Below are 15,431 nucleotides of genomic sequence, written 5' to 3'. Positions count from 1 at the left end.
ATGAAGTACTTTAGAAACCCAGTGATTCCTTATAATTGGACAGAGTAGTACTCTAATGGTTCTTTGACAAGAAAGATGATCGGCCTCACTAATTAGGCTGCTCCACATGTGCACTAATTGGATTGATTAAAAAATTAAAGAAAGTAAACAGAAGAGCATGTGACTGTCTAGTAACACATTTTAGAGCTGAGTAGCTTAAGTTACCTCTTTTCCTTAAAGCTTCTTGGAGAGAAAGCTTGTAAAAAAAGGACAGAATTAGAAACATCCAACCTACTAAACATGTCTGGCCATGCCATAGGTGAAATAGCATTTCTATGCAAGCACATCTTGCTTGACTTATTCAAATCTTACTTAAGTATACATTGGGCAGATATCTAATTTGCATCTCTGGAGAGAAATCTCCAATGAATTATATTTTATAAGTAAGGAAATCGAGTCCATGCTGAATGGACACATTCAATAAGGACATGGCATTTTCAGCCCCTTCCCCAGCAGCTTTAGGCTACTAAAATGGAATTTACAGCATTTTAGAGAAAGCATGGCCCACGAAAATATCATTGCTTTCACAATTAATTCTTTCTATTATTTTTCTTAAATCTGAAATATCAACACAGGAAAAAAAAAGCCAATTTCACTTTATTTATTTTTTTTCTTTTGGTGATGTTCTCTATTAATTATGCTTTACATTGCCCAAGGAGAAATGGGAAGTTTTATAATAATGCCACTTAGTACTTTGTAATAATCAGCATATTCACACATATTCTTGAATTTTATAATAGGGGCTGCATTTCCATTTTCTTAGAAAAAGAATCACAGCACAGAAGTGGAGGTGGGAGAGTAGATGAGCCCTTATCATCTGATCAAACTATTAGATCAAACTTCAAATCTAGTCACAGCTGCAGATAAAGCAGTGCATGATGGGTAAATATTCAAGAGACTTCTTAGAAATAATGGAAGGGAATCTCTCATAGGACCTCTAATATGCTCTGTCAGAGTAAAGGCTGAGAAAGGCACTATTAAAGTAGAGGATGGTAATTTTTTTTTTCTAGAAATATTGGCATATTTTTATTCTTTCAATGTCTTAATAAGCACGACTCCCATTTTATAGGGTCATGTTTGGACCCAGTTTGTTATAGGGTCAGAGCTTTGTGAAATAAAACAGCAAGCACAAAGGTCTATTCTAGTGCTTTTTCATAGGTTTTTGGGCTACAGAATTGAAACTGTGAACATGAAGGAAATTTCCCTGAAGAGTAAAAATCTTTGCAGAGATGACATGATTAGGCCAGCGGTACTATTGAGCTAAACTTCATGGAAACTCACCGCAGAGCAAAACACATAAAAATACAATTCTTTCTGTCAATAAAAAATTATTTCGAGTTCAACAACAAAAATGTACAGAAGGGAAAAATATTGGCAGCATTTCTACTTTGCTAAGGAGTAAATATAACTGTTTTGAATAACAATCAATAAATACTATTTTGAAACATATATAGATTTCTTAGAACTTAAAGCATTAGAGCTGAAAGAGAACTTGGAGATTAGTTATTCTCGTGACTTCATTTTATAGATGAGGAAACTGAGGCCAGAGAGTTAAGTATCTCTACAAGTAAAGGCCAGAACTTAAATAGTCTGACCCTTAAGCTAGGGCTCCCAATACATTTTTGTGGTTAAATTTGAAACTCCTTTTGCTTTTGCTATATCTTTTTGGTACCTAATTCCCACACGGCTGCTACTTTTCAAGGCTGATCAATGACAGCAGCAAATACCAAAGCTCCCCTCTCTCTTTGGCATTTACTGACCCTTTGTCAGCTATGGGGACGTATGTACAGTCTTAGTAGCTTGAGGATACAGCTGTCAAATTGCCTTTTAACCTGAGAGAAACACATTATTAGAGTAATTAATCTTGTACAACCTTCTCCATCAACCTGACTACTTTTTTTTTTAATCAATGCAAGTGAATGCTTATGTGCATGGCTGATTTAATGAATAATTCTAATAAAAAAGACAATATCATGGTGATATACATAAGTGCATTCATGAACGAATCAAAGAACCGGTGCTGTTCTGGGATGCTCAGTGAGATACAGTTACACCGCTATTGAGGTGTGTAGATCTGGGCGTCTCTTGGCTTACCCTTCAATGTTTGGATTATACATAACAGAGAGGAAAGGAAAGGAAACTAACATTTAATGAGCACTTCCTTTGAAGTAGGCACTCTATCTCAGTCAGTTTATATATCCTACCTCATTTAATCGTCACAAAAATCCTATAAAATAAAGTTTTCCCCCTCTTATTTTATGGGTGAGATGACTGAAGCTTAAAGATTGGGATTGAGAAAACTGGCAACATCATGCAATGTGGGATTGTGGTTTCAAATCAGATCTGTTTGATTCCAAAGCTTTTGGTGGTTGGCTGTACAGTGGAAAGAACAGTGGAAGTAGAAAAATCTAAGTTACATTCTAGCCCTAGGTCTGCTGTGCAATGTACAGCTTTGAGTTCTGATTCACCTTCTTTGGGCCTAAGTTCCCTCACCTATAAAGAGAAAGCTAGACCAGGAATTTTAAAACCTAACGTTCTGGAATACTATAACTTTTTGACAGGTCCTAGGGTCACTGTATCATTTGATACAGAAGGAAAAAGAGGGGATTTTCCAGGTTTACCTCCAAATCAACCAAAGTAACCTCAATTTTATATTTGTTGTATAAAAAGGTTTGCATTAAGTTTTACTTGGAGAAAGAAAGGAATTCATGGATTTAAAAAGTTTGAAAAAGATTGACTAGGCAATATTTGACTTACTCTAGCTATAAAGTTATGACAGTTGACATGGGTAACTAAATCTCTGTTAGTATTTATATTTGGTTTTCACTGATGGCAATTTGGCGAGCTGGGGCAGCACAGGTTCCAACAGTTATTCTGTTTCAAGCTGTTGGGTTATTCACGAATGGCACTGAAAGACCATTTTGTGTCTGGCTTCTCAAGAACACAGCTCTAAGTTTAAGGTTGGGAGGGAAAAAATCCTCTTTATTTTTTTTTATTTTTTTTTTGCTCATAGTCCATTTCAGCAAATTTGCTTGCATCCAATAATCAGTCTGTATTTCTGTTTAGTAGAGTGCACTTCCATTGGCAGATTTAGATATATCAAAATCTACTTACAACTGCAAACCTGATTTTTGTCAAATATTTTTTACTAAGACATCCGCAAAAGGCTTCACATTAACATGAAGCTGTGAGGATAAAACAAGTTGCCTCGCACAGCATGCTGTCTTCAACAATCATCAATTCTAAATTTATTACTGCCTCTTTCAACCAAAACCCCATCTCTTTTAAGTTGCAAGACGAGAGATCAATTTCAATCTAAAACATGAATCATTCAGATTTGTGGTATCACCTTTCACATGGAATCAAGGTTCATTATAATAGTCAAAAATAACAGAGCCATACAATTGCTAAGTGGCATGTGGGACATTTGCAGCAAGCAGAGAGATGAAATATTACTTACAAGGGCACAGCTGGTTCCATGTTCAACAAATCAGTCAAAAAATAACGTTTGCCTGCATCAGTCAGATCTAAACAGGGAAAAATGGTTATGCTATCCACATTCTCACTTTCTCCAATAGCCTCTTCCATTTTCCTTTCAGATATAAGCTACTGATATATATATCAAAGAGGAGGTGTTCATCAAATTAGAAATATTTTCTAACATGAGAGGAGATTTTCTAGAAAGTTATATAGCACTGATTCTATAAAGCATTTAAAATTGGAACATCATAATCGTCTCCACAGGGTTGCCAAGGCAAGGAAAAGACAGTTTGGGTGGATCCTTTGGATGTTTTATATGTAATATTTCTTAGGCAAATGTTTTACTATATGAATAAATGTGTGTGTGCATGTGTGTGTGTGTGTGCACGCACGCATGTGCCTGTGTGCATTAGAACTTATCTTCCAGCAAAAGACTTGATACCACACTTTTGGGAACACATTAAATGGGGCGGGGGTGGCATCCACACACTGTATTAGTATTATTGTTATCTATTTTGAGCTGTAAATGCTCTGCTAATATTAAAGCTTGAATTGTCCCAAATATTTTCTTATATTAGGTTTCAGGAGAAGGTTGTATTAAACTAAGTTATGTACATTTTAAGTGCTTGGTTTATGTAGCTATGATCTCCTCCTTCTTAACTAATTCTTTTTCCTTTTCCTTTTAGATTTTGAGTCTTTTAATACATGTTCTATAAAAAAAATCTGTTCTTTTGTGAAACTGGGAAATGAAGCATATATCAAATGTCTTACCTATACTAGTAGATGTTACTTTTATTGGTTATTAAATTACTGATCAATAGATGGTGTACATTTGATTAACTGGACCCATAGATGGCAGGATGGGACCATGTAGTTCACATTCTTTAAGGAGAAGACTTAGAGGAATCATCCCTTTCAGTTGCTCAGATTCAGGAAGCAAAAAACACAGTTGAAAATAATAATAACATAACAAATAATTATGAACCCCAATTTTTACTTAACAAAAATATTGTCTATGAACAATTGGCACACTGTCATCATTGCTAATTTTGTTAAAGCACTTGCTCCCTGAAGCTGATCTACAGATGATTTAAGTGACTGCAGAATATTTTCATCCTCTCTTTCTCTCTCTCTCATACACATGCACATACATGCACACACATACACAAATACTTTTTAAATGCAGACATATTTCAGAAATTTCTGGATAGACAATCTAAAAGATGAGGGATCCATTGTATACTAGCTTCCCTATAGTTTTTTTCATGATCCAGTTTGTTTTCCCCTTACTTGATAAAGTATATACTCTACCTGAAGTAATTATATAGATGAAATTACTAACTCCTGTACTTGGAACTGCAGTCCCTCTTATAATTACAGTCTAAGGCCTGTGGGCCATGGAAGGCAAAGGCTTTGGATCATATTAAATCAGAGCATTTCTTCTTTACCTGGGGCCAAAGAAGCATGTGAGAAAAGAGGCAAACTGGAATGAGGGAGTCTTGCAAAACAGCAAGAAGCATGGCAAGTATAGTTCACCAAAGATTGACATTTTTGCATCTTTGTAGGCTAGAGACATCTTGACAGACGCAGCAATTGGGCCTTAAGAAACCCAAATCAGACCAGATGCTGAGGCATCAAGGCAAATCATCAGCCTGTGTTCTTCCTTTCATAGCTTAGCCTACAGAAGGAGGAAGCTTACTGAAGTGTTTCTGTTTCCTCATCAACTTATTTAACTTAATCCATAGCAATGTGACATCAAATCCCGGTTTTCTATAGAAACTGGTCTGGTGAAGATCACCAGTAACTGCCAGTTGTCAGAGACAGTGGCTGCTTTTCAGACTTTCTCTGACCTGATGTAGCATCATCACTGCTGACCTTCCCTCCTCTTGAGCTGGCCTCCTGCCATGGCTTCCACAGCACTGATCCTCCGCTGGCATCTCCACTGACACATGCTCCTGTAGGATGCTTTTCTTCCACTGCACACTCCCCCATGCTCCTGATGTTGATTTTGCTTGGATGTTGGTCCTTGCTCATCTTTTCACTCAGCTATGCAGGTTTTAAAGCTATGCAAGTTTTAGGCACTTGGTAGTCTCATAACTGAAACTATCACCTCTATTAACGTCCTAATCATCTCCATTCTGGACTTCATGTGCAGCTACCTACTGAACATCACTTCCAACTGATACGCCTAAAATTGAACTTATTTCTCTTCTTTCAATCTCTACCTTCTTCCTGGATCTAAAAGTGCTAATTTTCCTATCGTGTTCTATTCTGGTTAATGCCATCCAAACTAACTGTTGGGAGTTACCAAGGTTCCTACAACTGCCTGCTATTCTCTCCAGATCTGGAACTTATCTAGAGTCCTACAATTCCCTTTCTAGTCTCGATTCACTCACTCCTCTCTCCTAATTATCTCTTAACTCTCTCATTCCTGTTACTCTTTTTGTGCAATTATCTCCTTTTGCCTTTATTATTGTAAATCTATAGCTTTCCACATTGCCTAAGAACATCTTTCAGAAACAAAATCTGTTTATATCCGTTTTTCACTCTCCAAAACCAGAAGGATAAAGTCCAAATTCCTTCCTGTCCTAATTCCACCACCTTGTCAAGCCTAATCTCACAACAATCTCTTCTTCCACATTTTACTGTAATCATATGTCTTCAAATTATTTCATACTGTAATGTCAGAGCTGTTCCATATGAGAGAATTTCTCTCTCTCTCTCTCTCTCTCTCTCTCTCTCTCTCTCTCTCTCTCTCTCTCTCATACGATTCCAACACCCAGGCTCAACCCAAGCACATCCTTAATTCAAAGGTCATCTCCTCTATACCTTGCCCTGAGTAATTGAGACTGACTTGATCATTCTCTTATTGTGCTCATAATTGTTGTTGAACAAATTCTGTGGAGTTCTGCCTCTAAAAATTAGACAGTGATGACTAAAATGGTATTTGAGCTGCATCTTAGTCATAATGCATGTAGTGATATTACCTGCTCTAGAGAACATTGCTTTGATGATGCCGGAGACTGAATTATCAGCTTCGTCTCTACCCTACTACAATACAATTGACTAGATTGCATTAGTTTTCTATGTTCTTGTCCCCATTCTATCATGTGTCTAAGAACTCTTTGAGGATGGAATCCCAGGTCTATTAATATTTTATTTCCAATATCTAGCATTTAGCACAGTGTTTTGAATATTATAAACAGTCAATATGCATATTTGAAGAATGAATGTTGCTATTGAATGAATTGTCTGAGCCTGAATAGAACAATTGTTTCAGTTCTGCATTAACTCTTTGAATTTTTTAAATGTCTGAACTTCTATGCTGTAAACATCATATTAATCTGAAATTAGTGCCACAAAGTCTGTTTTGTGCACTGAGCAAAAATAGCGTTTATAAATTAAAGAATAGCACTTTAAATTATTAAAGAAAACTTGATAAAAACTACAAGATGAACAAACATGTTACATGTTTGTTCTTTCAAAGGGTATGTTGTAAATGACACAATTTACCTCTTACTCCACTGATGGTTTTACATTCATAGTGATGGAGAAATGTATGAGTGAAAAGCTTGGGCTCCAAAGCCAGACTGTCAGGATTCAAGTTTTTGCTTTGGCTTTATTATTTATTAACTTATTAAGTATTTGACTTTGGCCAAGCTTTTAATCTCTCTTTATCTTAGTTTCTTCATCTTTAAGAGGGGAATTATAAAATTTATCTTTTTAGGTTGTATGTGAATTAAATGAACAAGTTTATATGAAGAGATTAGAGTAGGATCTGGTCCATATTAAGCTAACAGTAAGCGCTGTGACATGATTTTGTATATCTAAATGCACATTCTACAGCTAAAACCCAGTTCATTAATTTATTCATTGTCCTTTCAATCACTTACTCAATGTTGAATTTATTTATTCATTAAAGATTTGCTGATTGCCTATTAAATATTAAGCACTGTATTGGTTATATGAAATATAAAATATTAGATATGACCCTGTCTTCTCAACAAACGTAATTTGGTAAAGAGATGAAAATACATAAAAATAATTACTGTACACAGGAATGCAATAAGATCTTTAGATGAAGCTGTACAAGAGTATTACATATGAAGGTTTTTTCAGACTTCAAGGGCTATGTTCATAATTATAGACAATGTGGATTGCATATTATGTCTTTAATCACAAGTAAAACAAATTGTGTTAGTACTTCATAACACCTCTAAAACAGGAAGCCGGTGGCAAAGAGAGAGTGAGATCATTGAAGTCCATCCCAAAGATACCATGTTTAGAAGCCTTTTGAGCAGAGCTTCACTTCCAGATGATTGTACTAAGGTCCCCAGAGTGAAATAAACACTTAAATAAGTGTCATTTGTTTCTAATTTGTGGCATTCATGAATGCTTCAATTTTGAATATCAGAATGTGACTTAGAAGTTTAAATAGCAAAAGCCTAACATATTATTAAGTCTTAAATTTTCTTTACTTTGCCTTTCTAATTCAGTTATTCTTTCAGATTCTTGAATATTTAAACCATTTAAAATATTAATAGCATATTGAAGAAATACCAATATTTACATTAATTTGGAATTCATAGTACTCTATAATATTTTCAGTGCTTTATATTATTCATAATTACACTAAATAAAGCATCCTCATGGAAGGAACCCCAGCAAGTATAAATGCCTATTGCATGACAAGCAATACTTTTCTTTCAGAGTGGAGATAATAAAAATATTAAGTAATAATATTAAGTAATATTAAGCTAGAAAAACAAATGAGGTAATATTTGAAAAGTGTATATAGAACAAATAATTTTCAAATGACTTTTTTAATTAACAGCAAACTGACACACATATTGTATATATATTATTTAACATCAGAGGTTTTTAAATCATGGTAATTCAAAGTTTACAAATCATAACACTTCTTATTATAGTAAATTTTAAGTAGTTGGACTATTATATATCCCATCCTCATTTCTCCAAAATGGAAATGATCATGTCTGTGATTAACTAAAAATATTTGCATTTTTCAGAGACAGTTTAGGACTATAGGATGATAGCATAAATATATACATCAGGTTTCAGTAAAAATATAAGAGATAAGGATGATTCAGCTAACTGTGGAACTGAAAATACAGTGAATTCTCTGTCATCCCCTTTCAACATTTTGAGAAACACACCATTTCCAAATAAGGAATATCTAAGGGTTACAACATTTTGTTGTTGATTCAGCTACTAAAAAGCACTAAAATGAATTGCAGGAGGAAACATTACATTAGGTTGCAGACCCCTCAACTCATCCTTGTGTTGGCTCTTCTGTTTTCATTTCTAGGAACTAAGATATATACTGTATTATATATATTAGTAAAACCTTAAGTTGCATTCTAAAATATACTTTTGAGTAAAAATGTTCTCTTTATAGATAAAATATTTTTTATGTCATCATTTACTTACTATTTCATTGTGTTTATGGAATGTGAAATTCTTACTATTTCAAGATGAGTATCTAAAGAACATCAACCAAGAAGAGTATATTCAACCTAAATTAATCCATGTTTCAAGATAATATAACACATTTTAAACGACAAAACAAAGAAAATCTCACTAAACTAAATATCTTTAGTCAGGAGACATTTTTCAGTGGATCTTATTATACGTGCTTCCCCCCCCCCCCACACACACACCCTTTTCTCATCTCTAAGACATTTTTCTAAGCACATGTAGACTTCTATAGAGATTATAAAATTCTCAAGCACCCATATTATTTTGGGGCCAAGTTACTCTGTGTAAGAAATGTATCACATCAAGTTGAGTTCTAAAATGAACATACTCTTTTACATTTTATCTCTACTGATAGATAGAAGCCAAGAGGCCCATGGGGGCATTTTGGCAATACTATTACTTACGGTTGAGAGGCAGGCTCGCATTGGTTGTGCCTAGCTTGTTGGCAGCCACACAAGTATAGTTCCCGAAGTGCTCCTGTGTCACATTGGTAACGGTGAGAATAGATCTTGTGCTAAAATTTTGAATGATAATTCCTTGTTGGCCATTGAAGAGCCTAGAAGACAAAATAAACTATAGGTAAGCATGTATTATAAGTATCATTTCCATTTTTATTTTAGATGGGGTTGTAATGGCAACCCATAGACAGTTTTGATCACTGGCATTGGTATATAGCATGATAATGTTGAATTATATTTTCCTTTTATTAATAGATATTGGACATAAGAGGCTGTATGACAACTGTAGACTGTTCTTATGGGATTATTTGCACTATTTAACAAACTGAGCTTAGATATGCATGACTGATTTATACATTGTTTTGTATTTTAGAAAATTAAACATACCAAAACAATGGCATCTTATCTGTTAAAGTCAAGAAAAAGTAGAAAAAATTAAATATAATAAATAGTCCATTAAAAGCACAAACTGATAGTTTCTAAGTAAACTGGTTGGGATATGTCTAGACCAGTGGTTCTCAACCTTCCTAATGCCATGACCCTTTAATACAGTTCCTCATGTTGTGGTGACCCCCAATTTCATTGTTACAAATTGAACATAATTAAAGCTTAGTGATTAATAACAAAAACAATATGTAATTATGTATGTGTTTTCTGATGGTCTTAGGTGACCCCTGTGAAAGGTGACCCCTTTAGGGGTCAAATGACCCCCTAAATGGGTTGTGACCCACAGGTTGAGAACCGCGGGTCTAGACCAGTGGTTGGCAAACTGTGGCTCGGCAAACAGTGGCTCGCGAGCCACCTGTGGCTCTTTGGCCCCTTCAGTGTGGCTCTTCCACAAAATACCGACTTCTGTGCATAAGCCACGAAGTTTCAATCGCACTGTATGTGCGCGGCCGCAAGTGGTATTTTGAGGAAGAGCCACACTGAAGGGGCATGTGGCTCACGAGCCGTGGTTTGCCGACCACTGGTCTAGACCATTTCAGGTGATATTATTGAATAACTCCCATTAAAGTTTAACCTACACCTGAGATAAGGTGATTCAAGGGTCAACACCATTTTACTGTTGCCATGTACAATGAGACAGAGGTATAGTACTGAGGATAGTATTTAAAGTTGAGTCTCATCTCTGCCACATTTTAGGAATATGCTTATAATAGTCCTTTATCTTTTCTGGGCCTTAGCATAGATTCAGTTTTTCCAGATTCCACCTGGACTACCCATTAATCTCTCTCCAGACTACCAGCAGAGGCCCTCGCTCTCACTCTGGCTGGTATAGCTTCCTTGTTCTCACTGCTTGCTATGCCCAGACCTGCTTCACTCTTTTCCTGAATCTACACTCAATGCTCATCATCTTCTTTTATGTCTGCCATCTAGACCCTTCCCTCCTCATTGAGGTCTGATCTAGTCCATCTCCCTTTCTCTGATGCACCTTAAGTGAATCTCCTCTCTTTCACTCTGCATGTATCTTACCAAATGGTTGTGGCATTTATAAAGCAAAAACCACATTATTGAATTGTTTTTTCTAGCAATTTCTATGCACACAGGTCTTTTCAACCCAAATAAATTCAGATTCCTTGCAAAGCACAGCCTTATGGACATACTTTATATTTGAATCCTACATTGCACTTAATAGTGGTATCCTCAGTAACAAATAGTTGAGTCAATGGAGTCTAGGTGATGTCCCGACACCGCAGGGACTGGTAAGCTTCTTTCAGTGCCCCTTCAGGACATTCTCTCTCATTATGAATTCTGCTGTAAGGAGGATGCCAATCAGATAATAACTTCTCCTAAACTAGCCCCTCTGTTTATTGTGAAAAAAGATGTGCTGATCACAATATGGGCTATGTAGGCTCATGTTAGTTTTACCTTTTAATGTGTTTAAGTTTTAGCATTAAATATTTCTTTAACTTTAAAGATGCTAATAAACGGCATTCCTCTGAGAGTCTAGATTGAAATTGTTTGCATTATGGTATGTGTCTTGCATCTGAATTTAGATAAAATACACTGCAGTTACTATGCAGATTAAAATAAGCAGCCATCCTTGATTACTCTGGGAATTCCTTATAGTTCATGTACTAGCTGGATTTGAATTATCTAAAACTCAAACTTTAATCAGATTAATAAAGCTTTGAGTTGAAAAAAATATTGGAAAATCTTGAAATTGAGCAATAAACCTAATGATCTCAAACTCTGACACAAGAAATTAGGGCATAACAGCCTGGCTGGTGTGGTTCAGGGTTTGAGCGTGGACTTAGGAACCCAGAGGTCACTGGTTTGATTCCCTGTCAGGGCACATGCCTGGGCTGCAGGCTCAATCCCCAGAAAGGGCATGCAGAAACATCGGCTGATCAATGTTTCTCTCGTGATGTTTCTCTCTCTCTCTCTCTCTCTCTCTCTCTCTCTCTCTCTCTCTCAAATAAGTAAAAATATATATAAAAAAACTAGGGCATAACATATTAAGACTATGGCAGCTTTTACTCCTCTGTCTCATATTGTAAATCTATCAAAATGTAGGCTAAATTCAGTGATATTGCACATTTTTCTGCATCACATTAATAACTTTGCCTTTAATGAATTAGTTTATGTCCTATATTTAAAAAAATCAGTTTCACTGTTTTTAAGAACATAAGCATTATAGCTCAAATCAATTTGTTCATAATTATGCTATGGACTTATTTTCTAGAGAACTTAGCAACTCCCTAGACTACTAAACCCCATTGTGCCCCATCTACCAAACCAAGATCAATTTTGTTGCTAGATACTTGAGAAAAAGTCAGTGTCTTCACTTGGCTAGACTCTAGGGAGAAAATCTCAAGGGAATATTGATTCAATATTCCCTTGAGTTACTTCAAGGCACTGTGGGCTTATGTTCCTTATGGCTATCTTTCTAAGCTGGCTTGTAGTTCTCTGTCCTTTAATGTTACAAAGCCACAGATGTTGCTAGATCATGCATCACATCCATGTTCTGAATGTCTAGGCCGATTTTTGACTTCTGCCAGCAGTGCACATCAGTGCTCCAACCCTTGCTGCTCAGATCAGTCTGGCAGGTGATTATGACCAATAAAAAAGAAAAGGATTTTCCCTGGGGTTGTTTCTTCCCTAGGGGAAGCCAGCTCTCTGAGGTTACTGGAGAATCCAAGGCTTCCTTCTTCTGTAGTTGGAAGTTTCAGAAGTGCTGACTCCTCAGGCATCACTTCAGAACCTATCTTTGCTTGGTGGATGGCTGCGACAGCCTTGGCAAAGCTGACCTTGAGGGAAAGTGACTTCTGAGATGGAGTGGATCTCTTAAGAGTATATCACTGTGATTTTCTTGCAGGTATCCTGGGGGTAATAAAGAACTTTCTCAGCTATATCAATTCTGAAAATAGTAATTAAAATGCTACAAAGATGAGTTCTGCGCTGTGATTAGGGCCTAGGCTGGGCAACACATGTTCTTTGAAGATTTTTGAAGGCCCTTGAGAAAGTCAAAGCTGAAGATAAGAATCAGGTATATTAACAAGTGTTTACAACAGAGGGCATTTTAATCACAAGGGAGACCCTGTTAAGATGAACACATCTATTCTCAGTTACTGAATATAAAAATTTGAGCCACACCAGGAAGTCCTATCAATATGGCTCTAATGTAATTTTACTCCTTGATAAAAAACAAATAATAAAAGAGTTTTTTAATCGATGATACTTATTTTTTCTTTAGGAAACAGATTTAGTTTAGTATGGTCTGATATAATTATATTATCTGTATTATCTGCAAAGAAAATAATTCTTTTTTTATCAGTAAAAACATATATTTTCCAAATTGAATTGTTATTATGTGTTAAAGAAAATGCTTGATCAGTATGAAGCATATATATATGAGCCTGTTCACAGGTGATCCTGGCCCCATAGATTTTTCATATCCATTTCAGATTTGTTTGAAACCAGACTTCCTTGCATTGGTGATGTGAAATCTGAAGTGGCAACTCAAGAAATTGTTTATAATATACCTTTCAATAAAACCAGAGAACTAAATCCAGAATACTGCTTGATTTGGAGTTATGTATCTCTTTTCCCTAAACACTTAATTCTTTCTAGTTCTAAGGGAACCATTTTTGTGTTGACTTAGATTATAGAATGAGACATTTTTTTCTCATGGTCCTCCTCCCCCCAAAAGAGAGAGTAACTAATTTTGCTGGGCTAGATCAGCAGCATAGGGTGCTTTTTTATAAATATGTGGCCATCTTTATTTTTTTCACATTTTTACCATTCAATGGACCTCATGGCTATAAGATTCTTCTATTATTATGGTCTCCTACCTTCAGTCACCAATAGGAGTTTGTGCCACTATAAACTGAATGTTTGTGTCTCCCCAAATTCATATGTTGAAATCCTAATCTCTAAAGGTGATGGTATCAGTAGGTGGGGTCTTTGAGAGGTGCTTAAAAGGGATTAGTGTTTTATAAAAGAGGCTTCAGAGGGATCCTCAGCCCCTTCCGCAATGTAAGGATACAACAGGAAGTTTGTGACCCAGAAGAGGACAGTCACCAGATATGCTGACACCTTAATCACAGACTTCCAGCTTCCAGAACTGTGAGATAATTTTCTGCTGTTTCTAAGCTACCCAGTCTGTGATATTTTGTTATAGCAGCAGAAATGGACTAAAACACATACTGAGAACCATTCACCTTATTCTTATTCCTCTGCCTTGTGCTAATAAATGCCTCAAATCTATGAACTGCAGGATATTAGCTTTGCCAGAAGATACTGACAACCTATCAGTGACACAGCCTGACCAACTAACTAGTCTTGAATTAGGGCAGCCTCTTATATTTTCATTAGAGGCCCGGTGCATGAAATTTGTGCATGGGTAGGGTCCCTAGGCCTGGCCAGCAATCAGGGCAGATAGGGGCCTTCCAGGTGCTGGCTGGGGCCTCCCTTCCATGGCTGCTGGCTACTGGCTGGGGCCTTCTTTTGTTCCGCACCACCTCCTGGTGGTCAGTGCACGTCATAGCGAGTGATCAAACTCCCGGTCTCCTGGTCAAACTCCTGAGGGGATATTTTGCATATTAGCCTTTTATATCCTACTAGGGGCCCGGTGCACAAAATTCGTGCACTGGGTGTGGGGAGGGGAGGGGGGGAAGAGTGTCCCTCAGCCCAGCCTGCCCCCTCTCACATACTGGGAGCCCTCAGGCATTGACCCCCATCACCCTCCGATCGCCTGATCGGCCCCTTGCCCAGGCCTGACGCCTCCGCCAGAGGTGTCAGGCTTGGACAGGGGACCTCCATCTCCCCCCGATCACTGGCTCTGGCCCCCGCCCAGGCCTGAGGCCTCTGGCCCAAGAATCATGCCTGGGCAGGGGACCCCCATCTCCCTCTGATCGCTTGCTCCACCCCCCGCCCAAGCCTGACGCCCCTGACCATCATATCCCCCCAATCCCCGGCTCCGCCCCCCACCCAGGCCTGACGCCTCTGACCCAGGCTTCAGGCCTGGGCAAGGGGACCATCATATCCCCCCAATCCCCAGCTCTGCCCCCCACCCAGGCCTGATGCCTCGGCCAGAGGAGTTGACCCTCATCACCCTCCGATCACCAATCACTGGATCGGCCCCTTGACCAGGCCTGAGGCCTCTGGCAGAGGTGTCAGGCCTGGGCAGGGGACCCCCAGCTCCCCGCAGTTGCAGGCTCTGCCCCTGCCCAGGCCTAATGCCTCTGGATTAGGCGTCCGGCCCGGGCAGCGGGGACCTGCAGTGGCAGCAGGGGGCGCCGCGATTGTGGGCTTCGCTTTAGGCCCAGGCAAGGGACCCCTAGCTCCTGGGACTGCCAGCTTCGACCTTGCCCAGCTCCCATCGCTGGCTCCACCCCTACTTCCTGCTATCACTGGCCAGGGCGGCAAAGGCGCCTGATTCTCCAATCATGGCTGGGGGGCAGGGCAAAGGCGGCCCCAGGGCCGCCTTTGCCCTGCCCCCCAGCTCTTAGC

General features: G+C 38.1%; 1 protein-coding gene across 4 annotated transcripts in view; it reads right to left on the bottom strand.

Annotated features, from left to right (window-relative positions):
• Positions 1-15,431, bottom strand: part of NEGR1 (neuronal growth regulator 1) — an 877,124-nt gene that overhangs the window by 174,381 nt on the left and 687,312 nt on the right. For 2 of the 4 annotated variants that reach the window (XM_081085888.1, XM_081085891.1), the window contains one exon: positions 9,423-9,574. In XM_081085888.1, the coding sequence (XP_080942014.1) occupies positions 9,423-9,574 (152 nt within the window). Of the gene's footprint in view, positions 1-204; positions 236-3,499; positions 3,567-8,792; positions 8,852-9,422; positions 9,575-15,431 lie in introns of those variants that run through there. The other 2 variants (XM_081085889.1, XM_081085890.1) reach the window with 2 other exon arrangements.

Source organism: Myotis nattereri (assembly GCF_964212035.1).
Source record: "Myotis nattereri genome assembly, chromosome: 3".
Lineage (NCBI taxonomy): Eukaryota > Metazoa > Chordata > Mammalia > Chiroptera > Vespertilionidae > Myotis > Myotis nattereri.
Note: the sequence above shows the minus strand (reverse complement) of the source record. Positions and strands in the feature narration are given on the sequence as shown.